Source organism: Chlorocebus sabaeus, chromosome 9 (genome assembly GCF_047675955.1).
Source record: "Chlorocebus sabaeus isolate Y175 chromosome 9, mChlSab1.0.hap1, whole genome shotgun sequence".
Lineage (NCBI taxonomy): Eukaryota > Metazoa > Chordata > Mammalia > Primates > Cercopithecidae > Chlorocebus > Chlorocebus sabaeus.
In genome coordinates this window covers 67,919,514-67,941,555 of record NC_132912.1, presented here as the reverse complement: position 1 = coordinate 67,941,555, position 22,042 = coordinate 67,919,514, and the positions used below count along the sequence as shown (strand labels likewise).

Sequence of the window (22,042 nt, the reverse complement as noted above, 5' to 3'; positions counted from 1 at the left end):
TGTTCATTGTGCTCTGCAGAGCCATGCCTGGCTCTTTCTTCTTTCTGAAGTGCTTTCTTCCTCCTCTGTAAAATTGACCCTTTACTTTTCTTTCTGACCCTGTGTAATATTTTCTTTTTGGAGAATCTGGCCTGAAAGGAAAAAACATGTTTGACTGCTTTATGAGATAATAAAACTGAAAGTCTCGTTTTCTATACCTAAAAATAATTTGTTATATTATTTATTCAGGTATAAATAACTAAAAATAAGTATAGTGCAAACTTATAGGCAAATCTGGAATAGTCTTCATAATTATTACAAAAGCACTACAAGGACCTTTGTAATTTTCTAGTTAAGATTATTGCTAGACACTATCACAAAGTCTGAAAAAGGTCAAATCAGGGAAGCGTTTTGTACGAAATGCCAATACAATATTGGGGGGCTTGTTAATCTTTATGATGACTATTGAGTTAACACTCAAAAGTCAACAAACACTGAATTAGCCCTTAATATAAATAGCAGGCAATACATAAGAGTTACCTTACATGGAAAAACATAGAACCTTCTGCCTCTTTCTGCAGAGGCACATGGAGGCACAGACCCCCTCACCTAAGCATGCTCTTTTGATAAGATAAACAGGTATTCAGTCATTTCTCACACATAACTATAGAGGAACTTAAAAATCTCAGTAAATAATAGGATATATGAATAGAAGAGTCATAGTTTGCTCACCTTTCCATCAAAGCGTTTTATTATATATTGATCCAGACCCAAGTCTGTAAAAGAAAAGGAAAAAACATTTAGCTATTGATTATAACTCAAGTGAAACATATAAAATGACAGCTCTTGGTTTTGTTTCCAGTCATTCAATTAAAAGTACAAAACATTTATTCAAAGGCCACAGGAATGAATATTTTGTTCCACTTTCAGATTCAAAGTGTGAGTGCTAACAGATACCAACCCTTTTATTTTACATATCAGAAAAGTAAGGCTCTAAGAAGGTAAAAATGTGCAAACCTATTCAACAGTAGAGTCCAATTAGAACTCTGGACTCCTCCCAAAGTGGTCCTCTTTTCACTATATCAAGGTGTTATATTACTTTTAATTAACATAAGGAATATTAGTTTAATCTGAATGCATAATAATTTTTTGTATCAAGTCCAAATAAAATAATTAAATACTAAAAAAAAAAAAAAAACCTATTGCAATACAACTAAACAGTCACAAACAGGCCATCTTAATATTAAATTTTTAAATTGGGTTAAATGTTAACTATTTACTTGGGAATGCCTAGCTTTGGATTCTGTGCACTGTGAAAAATTAAGTGAATATATTCGGTGGCACTGAGGGCAGGGATAGTTTTGTCTTTGCATACAGCTTTATCCCCAGCATTTCGAACAGTGCTTGATCAATAAATATCTGCAAAAGAATGAATGAATAAGATACAGTCCTTGCCTTGAAAAGTCACAATTTAGTTAGAAAGACATATGGATATAATAATTAACATTACAAGGGAGCATACAATAACTTCAATAAAAGGGTGCTGTGGGAGTTTTGAGAGTAGAGAAATCAGTACTCAGTTACACTTATTTTCTTGCATAATTATTCAGTTCTTTTCTTTCAGTTCCCACTAGTTCAGGCCTTTACCTCACTATGCCCACATTATTACAATCATCAGATTATCATTGCTCCCAGAAAAACCTTTTTGCATTTCTAATTTAAATATTTGGTTATACATTCTTCTTATCTGCAATGTGCCTCATCTTCCAGAAGCCAGCCCTAAACAAACTGACCCATTGACTGTAAAAGAAACAGATAATTCATGACACAGAAAGAAATGTCAGAAACAATTTTAATTTGCAACCTGACAGATATTTAGGAGAGTGTAAGTCATAAAGGCTGATATTCATCAGAACATGCTTCTGATAAAAGAACAGAGAAAAAGAAAGAGTTCTAGACAATTAAAACTCTGATTGCCTATCTCCCCCTATTTTTTATTTTATTTTATTTATTTTTTTGAAACAGAGTCTTGCTCTGTCACCCAAGCTGGAATGCAGTGGCATGATCTTGGCTCACTGCAATCTCCACCTCCTAGGTTCAAGTGATTTTCCTACCTCAGCCTCCCAAGTAGCTGGGATTACAGGTGTGTGCCACAATACCTGTCGGATTTTTGTATTTTTAGTAAAGATGGGGTTTCGCCAGGTTGGCCAGGCTTCTAGGTCAGGTCTAGAACTCCTAACCTCAGGTGATCCACCCGCCTCGGCCTCCCAAAGTGCTGGGATTACAGGCATGAGCCACCGCATCCAGCCCTATTTTTAAATATACTCTCAAAAGATGAGGATAAGGTAACCTCCCAAACTGCTGCCAAAGGACAGCAGGATAGAAAATAGAAAATATAAAACAGAATTATAGAACACAGAGACTCAATCCAAGAGGTTTAGTATCCAATTAGATACAGGACCTTTCTCCTTCAGAAAGAGGGAGAAAATAATCCAAAAAAATACTAGCAGAAACTTTCTCAGAACTATAGAGAGACAAACTAAAAGACCTTACACCAAGTGTTCTAAGCATATTGAACAAAACAGTCAGTGTATGCTTGTGAAATTTGAGAATACCAAGAATAAAAAAATCCTAAAGATTTTCAGGCAAAAATCTTCCTGGTTCCTTACAAAGGCATGAGAATCAGAATAGAATCAGATGTCTCACAGGTAAAACCTGGTACATCAACTAGGGAGATATATGCTTACTAACTGCATCAGCGCTGTCCAACAGAAATATAGTGTGAATAACAAATGCAAGTCACATGTGTAATTTAAAATTTTCTAATAACCATCTTTAAAAAGGTAGAAAGGAAGAAATCCTGTCATTTGAGGCAACATGGATAGAACTGGTTGACATTATGTTAAATGAAATAAGCCAGGAACAGAAAGTTAAACACCGCATGTTCTCATTCCTATGTGGAAGCCAGAAAAAGTTGATCTCATAGAAGTAGAAAGTAGAACAGGGTATACCAGAGGCTGAGAAGGATAGGGGAAATGGGAAGGACTAGAAAAGATTTGTTAAAGGATACAAAATTACACCTAGATAGGAAGAATAAGTTCTAGTGTTCTATAGCATTGTAGAGTTAATGACAATATATTACACAGTTTCAAATATCTAGAAGGAAGGTACCAACACAAAGAAATGATGTTTGATGGTGATATGCTAATTATCCTTATCCAATCACTATATACATTATATGTATCAAAACAGTGCTATGTACCCCATAAATATGTACAATTATTATGTCATTTTAAAAATAAGGTTAATTTTTTTTTTTTTTTGAGATGGTGTCTCGCTCTGTCACCCAGGTTAGAGTGCTGTGGCATGATCTCGGCTCACTGCAACCTCCACCTCCTGGGTTCAAGCGATTCTCCTGCCTTAGCCTCCCGAGTAGCTGGGACTACAGGCACGTGCCACCATGCCCGGCTGATTTTTGTGTGTGTGTGTATTTTTAGTAGAGACAGGGTTTCACCATGTTAGCCAGGATGGTCTTGATCTCCTGACTTCATGATCTGCCCGCCTCAGCCTCCCAAAGTGCTGGGATAACAGGCATGAACCACCGTGCCCGGCCAAAAATAACGTTAAATTTTTAAAAAGACAAAAAGAAACAAGTGAAATTAATTTCAATACTTTATTTAACTGAATATATCCAAATAGTATCATTTTAAGTAGTAATCAAAATATTAATGAGATGTTTTACGTTTTTTAATACTACATTTTCAAAATCAGGTGTGTATCTTGTAATTATAATACATCTCAACTCAGACTTGCCACATTTCAAGTGCTCTGTAGCCAAATACGGCTACTGGCTACTGTATTAGCTAGCACAGATTTTAGGTTATCAGGGCAATACCCAGAATAACTCAAAATGTAACTTAACATTTTAAAGGTGGTTACTTCTGTGACATGAACTGTGGAGATGGACAAGATGGAACAGATTTATGTTTTGTATTTTATGCTCTTCATTATATTAAAAAAAAGGTGAGGAGGAAGGGGCATGGGAGGACAGCCTGGCACTCACTGAGAATTATTGTCATTTTATAAGCAAATACCGACATGCAGTAGGCCAAGAGTTTCATGATTTCAAGTTGAAAGAAATGATTATTTCACCTTGTTATGTTTTGATTTATTTACCTGCCAAATGAAGGAGATGGTTGGATTAGATCAGTTCTTAAAATGGTTGGAAGTGGAGTGTGGAGAATGAGGATGGATGAAGTAATTCAAGCTATTGTCCCTAACTACTCCTCTAGAAAATCTAATAGGCCCAATTATTGGGGGCAGGGAGAACATGGAGAATGAAAGGTGAAAAAATAGCGTGTGTAGTTTAAAAATAATACTTAGGTAACTTCCATATGACAGGATTTCTCTTTCAGTTTGCTACCCAAACTTTTTTGGTCCCAGCTTAGAAATACTAGACTATTATAGCTATGTTGTTTTCACTCAGGTGTTTCCCATGGTTTTTAAACTTTTATTCAAAGAACTTTCAGTCATTTAATTTAATGCTCACAGTGTGATATAAACACTACCTTTGCCTTTTTATTGATAAGAAAGCCAAGGCTCAGAAGGTTAAAGGGCTGTTTTTTTATTTTAACTCTAAGAATCTTCTAATTATGGCAGTTGCCTCTTGAGTCCACACCCAAATAATATAAATATGTGTGTAAAAGTAGAGTATGTGTAAATGTACACACATACTGCTAAGAATAGTCTCAGTTTAAGCCTCAGAGCATTTAAAAGACTTGTTTTAAAGACAATGGCAACTGACTTTGTCAAACGACACAAGGGCAACTGAATCAAATATATCATTTCAATATCTATAAATTAGAATTTAGGTAAATGGAAACTGAATAATTTTAGTTAAGAAGTCCCAGCTATCTCTCAAAAATTAGAGATTCTTTTTTTGTTAACACTAGTTTTTTTTTCAGTATCTTTTGTAGTACAACTGGTTTTTGGTTATACTGATGAATTCTATGATGGTGAATTCTGAGATTTTAGCACACCCATTATCCGAGTAGTGTACACTGTACCCAATATGTACTCTTTAATCCCTCATCGTGCTCTGACCCTAAATCCAAGTCCCCCAAGTCCATTATCTCACTCTGTGTGTCTTTACAACCTCATAGCTTGGCTCCCACTTATAAGCGACAACATATGATATTTGGTTTTCAACAACTGAGTTAACTTCACTTAGAATTATGGCTTTTAGGGGCCGGGTGCGGTGGCTCACGCCTGTAATCCCAGCACTTTGGGAGGCCGAGGCAGGTGGATCACGAGGTCAGGAGATTGAGACCATGGTGAAACTCCGTCTCTACTAAAAAAATACAAAAAAATTAGTCAGGCGCAGTGGCAGGCGCCTGTAGTCCCGGCTACTCGGGAGGCTGATGCAGGAGAATGGTGTGAATCCGGAGGCAGAGCTTGCAGTGAGCCGAGATCACAACACTGCACTCCAGCCTGGTGACAGAACGAGACTCCATCTCAAAAATTAAAAAAAAAAAAAAAAAAGAATTATGGCCTCGAGCTCCATACAAGTTGCTGCACAAGATATTATTTTGTTCCTTTTGATGGCTGACTAGTATTCCATGGTGTATATATACCACATTTTCTTTATTCACTCTTTGGTCAATGGGCACTTATGTTGGTTCTATATCTTTGTTTTTTTGTTTGTTTGTTTGGTTTTTTTTTTTTTGTTTTGTTTTTTTTGAGACAGAGTCTTGCTCTGTTGCCCAGGCTGGAGTGTAGTGGTGCGACTTTGGCTCAATGTAACCTCTGCCTCCTGGCCTCAAGTGATACTCCTGCTTCAGCCTCCTGAGTATCTGGGATTACAGATGCGTGCCATCACGCCTGGCTAATTTTTGTATTTTTAGTAAAGACGGGGTTCCGCCATGTTGGCCAGGCTGGTCTGTAATTAATGACCTCAAGTGATCCACCTGCCATGGCCTCCCAAAGTGCTGGAATTACAGGCATGAGTCACCATGCCTGGCCCATATATTTGCAATTGTGAATTGTGCTGCTATAAACATGCATGTGCATGAGTCTTTTTCATATAATGACTTCTTTTTATTTGGGCAGATACCCAGTAGTGGGACTGCTGGATCAAATGGTAGATCTGCTACTTTTAGTTTTTTGGGTTTTTTTTTGAGACAGAGTCTCACTCTGTTGCCTAGGCTAGAGTGCAGTGGCACAATCTTGGCTCACTGCAACCACCATCTCCTGGGTTCAAGTGATTCTCCTGCTTCAGCCCTGAGTAGCTGGAACTACAGGCGTGTGCCACCATGCCCGGCTAATTTTTGTATTTTTAGTAAAGAAGGAGTTTCACTATGCTGGCCAGGCTGGTCTCGAACTCCTGATTTCATGACCTGCCCACCTCAGCCTCTCAAAGTGCTAGGATTACAGGTGTGAGCCACTGTACCCGGCCTACTTTCAGTTCTTTAAGGAATATCCATGCTGATTTCTGTAGAGGTTGTACCAATTTACCTTTCCACCAGCAGTATAAAAGTGTTCCCTTTTCACCACATCCACGCCAACATCTATTTTTTTTGACTTTTAATTACTGGCAGGAGTAATATGGCATCTTTTTGTGATTTTAATTTGCATTTCTCTGATGATTAGTGATGCTGAGCATTTTTTCATAATTTTGTTGGCCATATGTATATCTTCTTTTGAGAAATGTCTATTCATGTCCTTTTCCACCTTTTGATGGGATTATTTGCTTTTTTCTTGCTGGTTTATTTGAGTTCCTTACAGATTCTCAATACTAGTCCTTTGTCAGATGCATAGTTTGCAAATATTTTCTCCCATTCTATGGGCTGTCTGTTTACTCTGATTATTTCTTTTGCTGTGCAGAGGCTCTTTAGTTTAATTAGGTCCCATTTCTTTATTTTTGTTGCATTTGCTTTTGGAGTCTCAGTCATGAATTCTTTGCCTAGGCCAATGCCCAGAAGAGTTTTTCCAAGGTTATCCTATAGAATTTTGATGATCTCACATCTTATATTTAAGTCTTTGATTAATCTTGAGTTATTTTTGTATGAGAGATGGAAGATCCAGTTTCATTATTCTACATGTGTTTAGCACTAAAATTTATCCTAAAAATGTATTAAAATGTTTATATTTTTCAGCAATGCAAGGTAATATAAGCTAGCAAAAGAAAGTATAGTTATTTTCGTAGGCCTTGTAATAGGTGCTTTATGTCTCTTCATTATAGTTTAAAAAAAAAAAAGTCAGGGCAAGGGGCATGGCATGAGAGGACAGCCTGGAACTTACTGAGAATTCTTGTCACTTTATAAGCAAATACTGACATGAAGTAGGCCGTATATAATATATATAAGTTAATTTTCATAACCATACAAGTTAGTTGCTATTATCTCAGTTTTACAAATGAGAAAATCAGATTTAGAGAGGTTAAAAAATTTGCCTAAGATCATATATCTGTATTTCCAATTTCTCATAATCATCTTCATATAATCTTGTCTGCTTCTTCTTAAACTCCTTTGATGATTATTCTGCCTATCCCTTAAATATTTACACTTCACAGAATTTCATTCTTGGATCCCATCTCTCCTCACTTATGCTGTTTGCCTCAGCAATTTCATTTAAAAAATCTTTTAATATTTTTTTAAAAGATAATTAAACATCTTTGAAGTAGCCAGTTTAAACTGCTGAAAGAAAAGAATTTCAGCCCAGAATTATTTATCTAAGTGAAAATAGCTTTCATGAATGAAGACAAAATAAAAAATTCTAACATGAAGGAAAATAAGATAATTTGTCACCAAGAGACCTGCTTCAAAAGACATTTTATTCTTCAGCGGGGAAATAAAATGATACCAAAGGAACTTTAAAAAATTTAAAAAGAGCAACAGACATAGTTACTATCTGGACATATATAATATTTTCTCCTTGCAAGTTCTTTATGTATGATAGTTACTAAAAAAAAATCAAGACAATGTCTAGTAGAATTTTTTATGTATACAGATATAACACATAGGACACGACAACATAAAGTTAGGAGAGACCTACATGGTGAAAAGATATCTATCTATATTCCACTGAAAGTGGTAAAATATAAATTCTTAATAGACTGTAAAAAGTTAAGTATGTATATTACAATACCTATAGACACAAGTAGAATAAAGATATACAAAGAAATATTAACCCAAAAGATTAATTCAAACTATACTAAAAAATTTTCAATACTCCAAAAAGAAGGCAGGCAAGGGGATAAAAAGAACATAAAAAGATGGAGAAATAAGAAAAAAACAAATAAAATGGTGGGCCTAAATCCAAGCATATCAATAAATGTAGTAATTAAAAGATAGAGGCTATCATACTGTATAAAAAACAAGATCTAGCTACATGTTGTCCACAAGAACCCTATTTTATTTTTTATTATTTGAATTTATCCTCAAGTTCTAAGGAAATATAATGATATATGAAGGTTAAAAGTAACAGGATAGAAAGAGTCATGAAAAAAATAATCAGAAGAAAACTGGAGTGGCTATATAAATATCAGGCTATGTAGACTTCAGAGCAAAAAAAAAAAAAATCACATGGATAAAGAGAATCAATTATGTAATGATAAGAGGGTCAATTCACCAAACAATATTAATAATCCTAAAAATGTGTGTACCTAATAAGAGAGTTTCAAAATATGTGAAGCAAAAACTAGAGCCAAGCACATGGTCATGTGCTTGTAGTCCCAGCTAGTTGGGAGGCTGAGACTAGGAGGATCACTTGAGGCCAGGAGCCAGGAGTTCGAGCAGGCAGTATACTATGATCATGTCTATTTACAGCCACTGCCCTCCAGCCAGGCAACACAGTGAGGCCACCCATCTCTAAAATGAACAAACAAACAAACAAACAAAAAACCAAACCGATAGAACTGAAAGTATGAACAGACAAATCCAAAATTAAAATCAGAAATCAACACCCTTCTCTCAATAATTGATAGAGAAAGCAGACTGAAAATCAGTTAGGATATGGAAAACAGCAGATTAGTGGTTGCCTGGGACTTTGAGGGCAGGAAAAAGAGGTAAAGAAATATTACAAATGGGAATGAAGAAACTCATGAGGTGATAAATGTGTCATTATATTAATTGTGTCGATGCTTTCACTAGAATATACATATGACTAGTATGTCAAAACTCATCGAACACATTATAAATATGTACTATTTATTTTGTTAACTATATCTTAATAAAGCAGTTAAAATAACAGTACAAACTATCAAAGAGAAGACTGAAACATTTGAAAATATCAATATTGACAACTTCTGTGCATTAAAAATCATCACAAACAGGCCGGGCACGGTGGCTCACGCCTGTAATCCCAGCACTTTGGGAGGCCGAGGAGGGCGGATCATGAGGTCAGGAGATCGCGACCATCCTGGCTAGCATGGTGAAACCCCATCTCTACTAAAAATACAAAAAAATGATCCGGGCGTAGTGGCGGGCGCCTGTAGTCCCAGTTATTCGGGAGGCTGAGGCAGGAGAATGGCATGAACCCGGGAGGCGGAGCTTGCAGTGAGCCGAGATCCGGCCACTGTACTCCAGCCTGGGCGACTGAGCAAGACTCTGTCTCAAAAAAGAAAAGAAAAAAAGAAAAAAAAAATCACCACGAACAAAATAAAAAGGCTCCAGACTAGGAGAAGAGATCTGCAATGTATGTAACAGATTTCAATGAGAATATATAAACTATTTTTACTAAAAAAGAAAATCAAATGGAAAAATGAGCAGAGACTATAAACAGACAATTCATAGAAAAGGCAATGTAAGTAATCAATGACATGCAGAGATGATAAGCCTCACTTGTCGTTAGTGAAATGCAAAATAAAACCAGAAAATTATTTAAAACACTTTAAAGTGCAGAGTTTTTGTGTATCTGTGATCAAAGTTAAGCTGTTATCAGCTTGAAATAATCTAATTACGTTTTTTGTAAGCCTCACGGTAGCCACAAAGAAAAATCCTGTAATAGATACGCTAAAAATAAAAGGCAAGGAATTAAAATACACTACCAGAGAAAATAACCACAAAGGAAGACAAAGACAGCAACAAAGGAAAAAAAGGAAGAGGGATTACAAAACAACCAGAAAATGAGTAACAAAATGGCTGTAATAAAGTCCTTACATATCAATAACAGAGACTATAAATGGTCTAAATTCTCCAACTAAAAAACAGAATGGTTGAATAAATTTTTTAAAAGACCCAACTATATGATGCCTATAAGAGACTCATTTCACCAGTAAGGACACAAACAGACTGAAAGTAAGTAAAAGGAAAAAGATATTTGGAAATAGAAACCAAAAGAGAGCAGGAGTACCTATACCTAGATAAAATATAGTATAAGTCAAAAACTGTAAAAAGAGACAAGGAAGGTATTATTTAGTAATAAAGGAGTCAATTCATTAAGAAGATATGACAATTGTAAATATAGATGAACCCAATCTCAGTGCACCTAAATATAAAGCAAATATTAATAGATCTAAAAAGAGAAAGAGATCACAATACAATAATAGCAGGGGGCTTCCACATCCCGCTTTCAGTAACGGGCAGATCATTCAGATAGAAAATCAATAAAGAAACATCAGATTTAAACTGTACTCTGGACAAAATGGACTTAAGAGAGATACACAGAACATTCCATCCAACTGCTACGGAATACACATTCTTCTCACCTGTACATGAACACTTCTTCAGGACAGATCATATGTGAGGCCACAAAACAAATCTTAACAAATTTAAGAAGACTGAAACCGTATCAAGTATCTTTTCTGACCACAATGATATAAAACTAGAAATAAGTAACAGGAGGAACCTTGGAAACTTTACAAAGATGTGGAAATCAAACAATACGCTCCTGAATAATGGGTCAATGAAGAAATTAAAAAGAAAATTTTAAAAATTTCTTGAGACAAACAAAAATGGAAACACAACATGTTTTTGCTATGGAATATACCAAAAACAATTCTAAGAGGGAAGTTGATAACAATAAACACTACATTGAAAAAGAAGAAAGCCCTTAAACAAACAACCTAATAATGCACCTTAGGGAGCTAGAAAAACAAGAACAAACTCAACCAAATATTAGTAGGCGGAAGGAGATAATAAAGATCAAAGCAGAAATAAAGAAAATAGAGAGTAGAAAAAGCACAAAGAGACAATAATTTACTTTCGTAAGTTTGTTAAAATTTAAATCTGATAATACCAAGTGTTGGCAGGAATGCAGAGGAAGAAACTCATATATTCTTGGAGAGAAGGTAAATTATTGTATCTACTCTAGAAATCAACTTGGCAATGTCTAGCAAATGTGAAGAGGAATGAGGAATGTATTCTATGAGCCAGCAAGTCCAGTTCCAGGTATATGCTGAAAAAAACTTCTTGGCCAGGCGTGGTGGCTGACACCTGTAATCCCAGCACTTTAGGATTCACCTAATCCCATTCACTTTAGGTGAATCACCTGAGGTCAGGAGTTCAAGACCAACCTGACCAACAGGGTGAAACCTGGGCAACAGAGCAAGACCCTGTTTCTACTAAAAATACAAAATTAGCCAGGCATGGTAGTGCATGCCTATAATCCCAGCTACTTGGGAGGCTGAGACAGGAGAATCACTTGAACCCAGGAGATGGAGGTTGCAGTGAGCCAAGATTGTGCCATTGCACTCTAGCCTGGGCAACCAGAGTGAAACTCCATCTCAAAAATAAAATAAAATAAATAAAATAAAGTAAAATAAAATAAAATAAAATAAAATAAAATAAAATAAAAAGAAAGAAAATAACTTATTGCAAATATGCACCAGGGCACATACAGGAGAACATTCACTGCAGTATGGTTTGTAATGATTAAAAAACTGGCATGGAGCCAGATGTGGTATCTCACACTTATAATCCCAGCACTTTGGAAGTCTGAGGTGGGAAGATCACTTGAGGCCAAGAGTTTGAGAGCAGCCTGGGCAACACAGTGAGACACTTGTCTCTGCAAAAAATTTTTTGATTAGTTGGGTGTGATGGTACACACCTGTAGTCCTAGCTACTCAGGAAGCGAAAGTAGGGCATAACTTGAGCCCAGAAGTTCAAGGTTACATAACCTATGAATGTGCAACTGCATTCCAGCCTGGGCAACAGAGCAAGACCCTGTTTCTAAAACAAAACAACACAAAAAACTGGCATGGTAGATTAGACTACTGATCTCAAATATCTACTTCCTTCCCCCTTGATCTCTATGGAAAAGTCCTTGACTTTGAGCTTTGTTATGTAACTTGTTTTAGCCAATGGGATATTAGCAGATGGGACATAAGCATCCTTAAAATGGACTTCTGAGGTTGGCTTTCTTTCTTAGATCTTGGCCATCTATAAGAAAAATATATCCCGGATGGGCCAGTGATCTAAAAAGTGATAAACACACGAAGCAGGCTAACAAATCTGCTGACAAACTTTCAGAGCTACCCCAGCTTAATTAGACAACCTCTAGCCTATCTACAGAGCTCAACAGAGAGCAGCAGAGTGCACCTCATGGGATCTGCAGATGAAACTGCCTTTGCAAAGATTATGACAGCAAGAGAAGTCTAGCATGGCTGACTCCATCTTGCTTCTAGCCTCATAGGCTAGCTGTCCTTACTCATTCCTGGGCCAAAGCCCGGTAATCAGAGGAATTTAGACTATAGTTTAACTTGAAAGCAAGAATGGTAATAGTCCCTCCCTAAAACTCCTTGCTCAGGGACCAAAGTAACATTTGTAAAACTAGTAAAAGGCCACAAGATTAAGATTATGGAAGAGGCCTGAATTCCATTAAAATGTAGGCATAGTTTCTCTAACCCCTTACAACTCAGGTGTCATGTGCCCAGAGGTCACAAGACTTGTGACTTCCCCAACTGCTTCTATAAATAGCATCACTACTGTAGAATCTAAGATTCATCTTTTGATATATTTTTCAGACTTTTGCATTCTGGCAACTGAATGACCCCACCCAGACCCATGACTCATGACTGAACCCATCCTGTGGCCCAAACATAGATGCAGCCTCAGTGCATGAGGACTGTTTTCCACACCCCTGTGATTTCATCCTTAACCAATCTACAGCACCTATTCCCCAGCCCCCTGTCCACCAAACTATCCATAAAAACCCTGGCCTCTGAGTCCTTAGGGAGGTTGACTTCATGAATAATAAACTCCTGTCCTTCTACTTGGCTGGCCTTGCATTAATTAAACTCTCTTTACTGCAATACTGCCGTCTTAGTGAATCAGCTCTATCTGTGCAGCGGGCAACAAGAACTTGTCAGGCAATTACACAGAGGCATGAGTCAAATAAATGCTAGGTATGCCACTGACATTTTCTGGTTGTTACATAGCAATAACTAACTAATAAATCATATACTGGCATATTTGTATAAATTTATACAATATCCACAACTTAAAGCAGTGAAAATAAAAGAACAGCTACCTGTTCTTTACATAAAAGTAAGGGAAACTTATAAAACTTACATAAAAGTAAGGGAAATGTAGTAATCATGCTGCAGTAATAAATATAATCATCCCCTAGGGTAGGGTAATGAATATACATGATGTTATAGTCTTCAACAAAAATGATAAATACCAAATTAATAACAGTGGTTATCTCTAATAAGAATGGGAGTGAAATGAGATTGCAGATAACTCTTTTCATGGACACCAAAATTTTAATTTCATATCACTTTCAAGTTTCACAAAGCTGCTTCTTGTGATTTTTTTTTTTTGCCCATTTAAAAAATGTGAAAACCATTCTCTGCTCATGGGCCATACAAAAATAGCAGTTACCTGTAGATGGCCAATCCTTGCTCTGTACAAAGCAGCACTGCAGAGGATTAAAAACAAAAGGAGTGAAGCCAGATATTTCCTTTCACAGGACTCACAGGGGTGCCTCATTTGCTTAGCCTGCCCCCTGTCTACCCATTGCGGGAGGGAGTGTGCAAGCGAACAAGTGCAGGAACCAGGGCAAGCAAGTGCAGGAACCAGACAACTGCTTTTGGGTGCCGGCAGGAGCAAACACCATACGGGTCATGCAGCAGCATCTGGATGGGGGTGCCTGCAATTCCTGAAGCCCCAGAGGGTGGTTACAGCGCTCCTTTAGCTCTGCCATCTACAGATGGCTTAAGTGTTAACAGCTCAGTGGGCCCTCTGCCTCATCATGTGGGACAGCTGCCCTCCGCCAGCAAGGGGAAAAGGCCAGTGTGACAGCCTTTTTTTGGTATCCGCACTTGTTGGTTCCCAAGCTCCTATCTGGCATCCAGGAAACTTGAAGTTGCACAAACAAATTGAAGGATGGTGAATGCAGAGGATTTTACTGAACGATGAAAGTGGCTCTCAGCAGGAAGGGGAGCTGGAAAGGGGATGGGATGAACAGGTAATCTTCCTCTCAAGTCCGGCTGTATAGGCTGGACTCTTCACCAAAAAGTCAAGTCATCAAGCTGTCCCTTGAAGTCAAGTCACTTCTCTCCCATGTTCAGCCGCTTCTCTGACTGAGTCTGGGGTCTTTATAGACACAGGATGCGGGTGGGCCATGGGTAGTTTAGGAAAGGCAACACTTGAGCAGGCCACAGGAATAGAAGTTCTCACTTTAGGCCACAGGTTTCAGGCTTTTTGGCTTGAAGGTGGGGTTTTGTCAGGGACCTGCCCCTGTCTGCCTAGAATTTTTCTGCCTCTTGTTGCTATCGGTAGAACATGAGGACTTTTTACTGAAAGAACTTATCTTGTTTGAAAAAAAAATTAGTGCAAAAACGTTTTTAAAATATATTACATGTATATAACCATGTGAAAAATTATTAACCAAATTAGAAGTGTTCTAAGGGGCCGGGCATGGCTCACACCTATAATATGCTATAGGGCCTATAGGCTCACACCTATAATCCCGGCACTTTGGGAGGCCCAGAAAGGAGGATCATGTGAGCCCAGGAGTTCCAGATCAGCCTGGACAACATAGCGAGACCCCATCTCAATCAACCAATCAATCAATCACTCTACCAATCAATAAGTACTGTGTGCAAGATTATTATTAAGGATACTTAGGGCAAGGAGCAGTGGCTCATGCCTGTAATCCCAGCACTCTGGGAGGCCGAGGTGGGCAGACCACGAGGTCAAGAGATTGAGACCATCCTGGCTAACACAGTGAAACCCCATCTCTACTAAAAATACAAAAAATTGGCTGGGCATGGTGGCGGGCGCCTGTAGTCCCAGCTACTTAGGAGGCTGAGGCAGGAGAATGGCATGAACCCGGGAGGAGGAGCTTGCAGTGAGCCAAGATCACACGACAGCACTCCAGCCTGGGAGACAGAGTGAGACTCAGTCTCAATTAAAAAAAAAAAAAAGAATACTTAGGTTAAGGGAGGAGACCACTCCTCATATTGTCTTATGCAGACCACCCCTCATATTGTCTTATACCTAATTTCTGCCTCCAAAGAAAGAAGAAGGAAAAACTAAAAGGCAGAAATGAAATCCACAGGCAGACAGCCCGGTGCCACACCCTGGGCCTGGTAGTTAAAGACTGACCCTTGACCTAACCAGTTATGTTATCTATAGATTCCAGACATTGTATGAAAAATCACTGTGAAAATCCCTGTCCTGTTCTGTTCCGTTCTGATTACCAGTGCATGCAGCCCCCAGTCATGTACCCCCTGCTTGCTCAATCGATCACGAACCTCCCACACAGACCCCCTTAGAGTTGTAAGCCCTTAAAAGGGACAGGAATTGCTCACTCGGGGAGCTCAGTTTTTGAAGACGTGAGTCTTGCCAAAGCTCCCAGCCCAATACAGTCCTTTCTTCTTTAACTCGGTGTCTGAGGGGTTTTGTCTGCGGCTTGTCCTGCTACAAGGGGTCATCGTAGAGATAATATGGAGTCCAGGAGAAGTAAATCACAATATGATCTGTGATTCCCTCTTTTACACCCTTTTCATCTCCAGTGAAGATGAAATCACATCAAGATAATAAGGTCAACCAATTGGATATGGTGGAAAGAAAATAGGGATCCTCTTTGCAACAGGCTATGCTTTGCTCTAAAGAAAGCTCAAGTTTTCCTACATAGAATTTTAAAAATTCTCCCCATGCCACTGTTTCCTCAAATAATCGGCCAGCTATGCAGAGCTGGTTACTACAATAGCAAGCAGCACTCAAAGCCCAGAGCCTGAAGCAACTATCTATCTCATTATATCTAGGGATGGCAATGACATTCAGATTCACAGAGAGGGAGATGGGACATATTCAAATCACACAGAATATTTTTTTCCTATTAATGTCTGTCCTACTCAACTATGATTACTCCAAACTTTCTTGACATTCAGTACAGAAGAATTCTTATTCATCTTGCACTCGAAAATTCATCTGCTCCCTATTCATTTTAAAACTGCTTAATGTAGTCTCTGCTTCATGATTATTTTTGAACTGTTCTAAAAGTAAAACTTACAAATTTAGATCTGTTGGGTATCCTGGGATACAGTATGTGTGAAAAATACAACAAAATAAAGTTGAAATATGAGCTACTGGCTAGAGTCCAGCCATTTCTGATAGAAACTCAAACCTCAAAAAATCTACAGTCTCACTTTTTTCCTCTTCTCAACCCATATAGGAATAATATATCTTTTACTTCTGCCGCATCAACATTTCTGGAAATTCCTGTTCATGAGCAAATGAAAACGGAAGCCAAATTTCCCACTGAATCTCATTTCAATATATCAGAATTTCCTCATGATTACTGTTGACGAAAAAAAAACATACTCTATAAAATATTTGAAGAGATTATTCCGAGCCAAATGTGAGGACCATAACCAGTGACATGGCCTCAGCAGGTCCAGAGAATATGTGCCAAATGTGGTTCGGTTACAACTTGGTTTTTACATATTTTAGGAAGACATAAGACATCAGTTAAAACAGTAAGGTATACACTGGTTTGGTCCAGAAAGGCAGGACAATCTGAAGCAGGGGAAGGGCTTACAGGCAGATTCAAAGATTTTCTGACTAGCAATTGGTTAAAAGAGTTAAATTATTATGTAAGATCTGGAGTCAATAGAAAGGAGTGGGCTAAGATAGGGGTTGTGGAGACCAAGGTTCTTATTATGTAAATAAAGTCTATTTCCTACTCAAGTCTTTAAAAGGTGCTAGGCTCTCAGCTAATCTCTTCAGGATCAGACAAAGACCAGAAAAAGGGAAGGTGATTCTCTACAGAATGTAAATTTCCCCCAGAAGAGACAGCTTTGCAGGGCCATTTCAAAATGTGTCAAAGAAACATATTTTGCAGCAAAATACTTTGATTTCTTTCAGGGCCTGCTATCTGTCATGTGATGCTGCTATACTAGTCAGGCTGGAATGTGGCATCTTATTGCTACAAAGAGACTGTTTTGTCAGTCTTAAATACCTGTTTTAATGTTAGTGCTAGTCAGTTAAGCCTGAGTTCCAACAACCCCTTCCCATCATGGCCTGAACCAGTTTCTCATTTATCTTTGGAATCCCTTTGGCTAAGGGGAGGGGTCCATTCAATCAGCCGCCTAGGCCTCCCGAAGTGCTGGTGCACTTTTCTTGTCTTAACTGAACTTTACTTATACCATTTTTTCCTTTGAGCAAATAATGATAGTATATTTAGGACTAAAGTCTTAGCTCTGTGCTTCTGAAATATAAATTTTCTTTTTTCATTTAAGAGTTATCCCTTTAGACATGCTAATTTAGAACTGCCTAGCTAACAACTGCTTAGGGCAATGAAACAGGTAATTGGAAGAGTGATAGTCTGAATGGGGAAAAGAAAAACTACTTAAAAGCCAGCAAACGAGGAAACTTTACTGTAAGATCAGTCTGTCTCTAGGTCTATATGTGTTGTGTGTATACAATAATGTTCGGTAAATAAAGCTGGTTTTTAAATTATTGGTAAAATAGAAATGGGTTCAAAATTGTCAGTTAAATACAATTCAACACTTGCTTGGTTTGACTGTGAGCTTATGTTTCTGGTTTTGAGCCTATGGATTTGGAGGGTCCTGATAAGTGGCTGTGGTGAGATCTGGAGATATGTCCTCAGTGCCTAGGCCAGCAGCTACAAATTAGAGGCAAGCCCAATGTGTTCCCTCCTTTCTTGCCCCAGCTTTGTCTCCTGGCTGTTATGGGAGGGGCTGGATCCTCCTGGCAATCGTCTTCACAGCTCAGTCTTCTGACCTGAGCTCTACAGCTGGTATGCGAAATCAGGACTCAAAACAGGTCCTGTCCCCTTCACAGCCATCATGGATACCAGGTGGCTACTTGAGACCCAAGATGACTGGGGAAGACATTAGGAAGGGTACCTCAGTCACAGTTTCACAATTCTTTCAGTAATTAAAAGTCTTAAAGTTATGTTATGTTAAATTAAATAATAGCCAAAAAATCTGAGTCATTTGTAAGTTAAAATACCAAAACATTCATTATTAAACAGAAGTTTAAATGTATATACCTCAGTATGTTATATGGTATAAAAAAGCTAAATATATTTAGATGCACTAACAATAACTTGAGAAAACATTTTTCCAAAAAGTGATAAAATGGTTTTCCTGTACAAATACTAATATAAAACAGTTTAAAATTACTTCCTAGGGATTTCATTAGAAATTAGAGTTGCTAAGAGTTAATGTAGTTACTATATGTAATTAAAACTAATAAATATAAGAAAATTCTGTATTGAGAGTGTATAAACAAAAGCAAAATGTTTTTGATGAGGAAGTTATAAAGGCATGAAAATGTGTATTTGTTAAAAAAAATTGTCTAGTTTGAAGTTACGTAAAAATTGTTTCAAACTGAAGGAATTAAAAAGATGTAAATAAAACTGAAATACAGAAAGCTGAAAAAAAAAGAATAAGAATACATAAGAAATTTTAAAAGGTCTGTAGAAATATGGTGGTCAAAATTGACTAAAATTAGATTAGTTTATAAGGCTTTATTAAAGTTAGCTTAAATACTGATATTACACTAATACAAAAGTATTATTTGGTTTTTCTCTTTTAATCAAAAAATCCTAGTACTAATAAGTGTTACTAAAATATTTCTGTTCCTTTTTAAGTAAATTGCAAAAAACAAAAAAGCGTGAAGGAGAGACAGAGTCTGTCTTCTGCTGTCTTTCTCAGGTATTTTGATTGTTCAGAAACCAGAGTTTCCTCTCTACCAAAGAGTAAAGGTTTTTGCAAATTTATTTTACTTTATTTTATTTTTCCTCTAACCTTTTCTTTATTTTAATTTTATCTTATTTTATTTTTCCTTTAACCTCATCTTGGAAGTGAAGTTTTTGCTTTTAAAAACATTTTTATTGTCCAGGCACAGTGGCTCATGCCTGTAATCCAGCACTTTAGGAGGCCAAGGTGGGCAGATCTTCTGAGGTCGGGAGTTCAAGACCAACCTGATCAACATGGAGAAACTCTGTCTCTACTAAAAATACAAAAAAATTAGCCAGGTGTGGTGGCGCATGCCTGTAATCCCAGCTACTCTGGAGGCTGAGGTAGGAGAATCACTTGAACCTGGGAGGCGGAGGTTGGCGTGAGCCAAGATCATGCCATTACACTCCAGCCTGTGCAACGAGAGCACAACTCCATCTCAAAAAAAAAAAAAAAAAAAAAATTATCATTTTGGCAAAGTGAATGATTATTATTTTAGAGTGACCTGTGATCCTGTTTTGGAAAAGTGTTTTAAACCTTTGACATATTTGACAGGCTTCCTAAAATCAAATTTCAACTTCAAAATTAAGTCTTTTTTGTTGACCTCTCACTTTGGGATGCAACAAGGGGCCCCTGAAGCATCCAAAAGAAAGATAAACAGGGTTATTAGATACGTTAAAGTACATAAGCACTGTCAAATAAGAAATGAGGTTTAACCTTCATTTATAAATGGTATTAATATATGTTCCAAAACTGTATAGGGTTCCTAAAATTCTCATATGTCTGGATATATATCATCAGTTATAATTATGGGTGTTATGTTAAATTATTGTAGGCCACAGAAATAACCAAATTTCCTTGTCAACTATGTTTTAAACTAGGACCATTTTAAGTTGTTTCTTAATGCTGATGCAGTTTCTGAAAAATTCATAAGCAAGCAAAATCCTGGAGCACTGTTATCTTTAAGGAGGTTCACCAAAAGGATGGCATGATATGCACCCTTAAATACAGGTTTTCTGATAACTTTAGGATAATATTATTTGAACTGGGTAAGAACTCCCAGAACTCTAATGAAGAGATTGACTGGTTTATAAAACTGCTAACAAAAGCAGGACAAAAATAATTGAATATCAAGAAAATACTTTGCCAGATTTTCATGCTTATCAGCTGTTACTGAAACTGTTTAGATAGGTAATGTGAATGAACCCCATGCCCCAAGTAAAATTACCTATGATAACTCATCTTAAAACAAAACTTAAATACCAGTTTTGTTTCTCTAATTTAAGTGCTTAGGTATTTAAGAGAACCTAAGTCCAACGTTAAGTGTGGACTCATGGAGAACCTGAACGGCTGCCTGGTCCTTCCTGAGTCCTTAAAGCTTTCATTATTAAAAGCTCTGCATTTTCATAATTCATTATGGAAGAGATAAAATGATCCAAATTAAAAATATATGTTGGTGTGGTGACTGTTCTACATTGCTAAATGGTTTATGCCAATGTTTGGTTTGTCACACCCATAATCCTGGGAAGACAATCAAAACTTCATATTCATTTATGCTACCTGATGGGCCATTTAAACATTTATAAAGGAATTTCATTCAATTGTCATTTTCAATGCATGTTTTCTTTCTTTTTTCTGGAACACATTAAGATGAGATCCATGCATGTTTTCTGATTGCATAAAAACTTTTCCATGTAAGAGGGCTGATGTTATAACAACAGCTAAAAGGTGATTAGGAAATGTGTTATCCTCATGGGATATTCCTGAAAAAGTCTCTAATGACAGAGGTACTTATTTCACTGGATAACTTGTAAAACTGTTAAATAAGGTTATCACAGATAAAATAGCATTGATATGGTTTGGCTCTGTGTCCCTATCCAAATCTCACGTTGAATTGTAATCCTCATAATCTCCACGTGTCAAGGGTGGGACCAGGTGGAGGTAACTGAATCATGAGGGTGATTCATGCTGTTCTCGTGATAATGAGTGAGTCTCATGAGATCTGATGGTCTTTTTTTTTTTTTTTTTTTTTTTTTTTTTTTTGAGATAGTCTTGCTGTGTCACCAGGCTGGAGTACAATGGCGTGATCTTGGCTCATTGCAACCTCCATCTCCTCAGTTCAAGCGATTCTCCTGTCTCAGCCTCCTGAGTAGCTGGGATTACAGGCGCACGTCACCACACCCGGTTAATTTTTTGTATGTTAGTAGAGATGGGGTTTCACCATGTTGCCCAGGCTGGTCTCAAACTCCTGAGCTCAGGCAATCCACCTGCCCCGGCCTCCCAAAGTGCTGGGAATACAGGTGTGAGCCACCACACCTGGCTGAGATCTGATGCTTCTATAAGTTTCTGGCATTTCCCGTGTTTGCACTCATTCTGTCTCCTGCCACCCTGTGAAGAGGTGCCTTCAGTCATGATTATAAGTTTTCTGAGGCCTCCCCAGCCATGCAGAACTGTGGAGTCAATGAAACCTCTTTTCTTTTCTTCTTTTCTGAAATAGAGTCTCACTCTGTCACCCAGGCTGGAGTGCAGTGGCATGATCTTGGCTCACTGCAACATCCATCTCCCAGGTTCAAGTGCTTCTCCTTCCTCAGTCTCCCGAGTACCTAGGGTTACAGGTGTCTGCCACCTCGCCCGGCTAATAAACCTCTTTTCTTTATAAATTACCCAGTCTCGGGTATTTTTTCATAGCAGTGTGAGAACAGACTAATAAAAGCATTAAAAGGTAAATGGCCAAAGTGGGCAAAAAACATCTGTTGCTTCATAATTGGTCAGAAACAGAACACTGGTCAATTTATCTTAATCTATATCATAGGTTAAAGAGAACATTATCAGCATAGGCTAAAGAGAATATTGCCAGGAGGCCTTCACTCTTCTGGATGGGTTTCATTTCTCAGGTCTCTTTTTTCATGG

The 22,042-nt window shown here is 37.6% G+C and overlaps 1 protein-coding gene across 2 annotated transcripts in view; it reads right to left on the bottom strand.

The window, feature by feature from the left end:
• Positions 1 to 22,042, bottom strand: part of MICU1 (mitochondrial calcium uptake 1) — a 262,263-nt gene that overhangs the window by 158,077 nt on the left and 82,144 nt on the right. For both annotated transcript variants that reach the window (XM_007963109.3, XM_038009080.2), the window contains one exon: positions 712 to 755. In XM_007963109.3, coding sequence (XP_007961300.1) covers positions 712 to 755 — 44 coding nt within the window. The remainder of the gene's footprint in view (positions 1 to 711; positions 756 to 22,042) is intronic.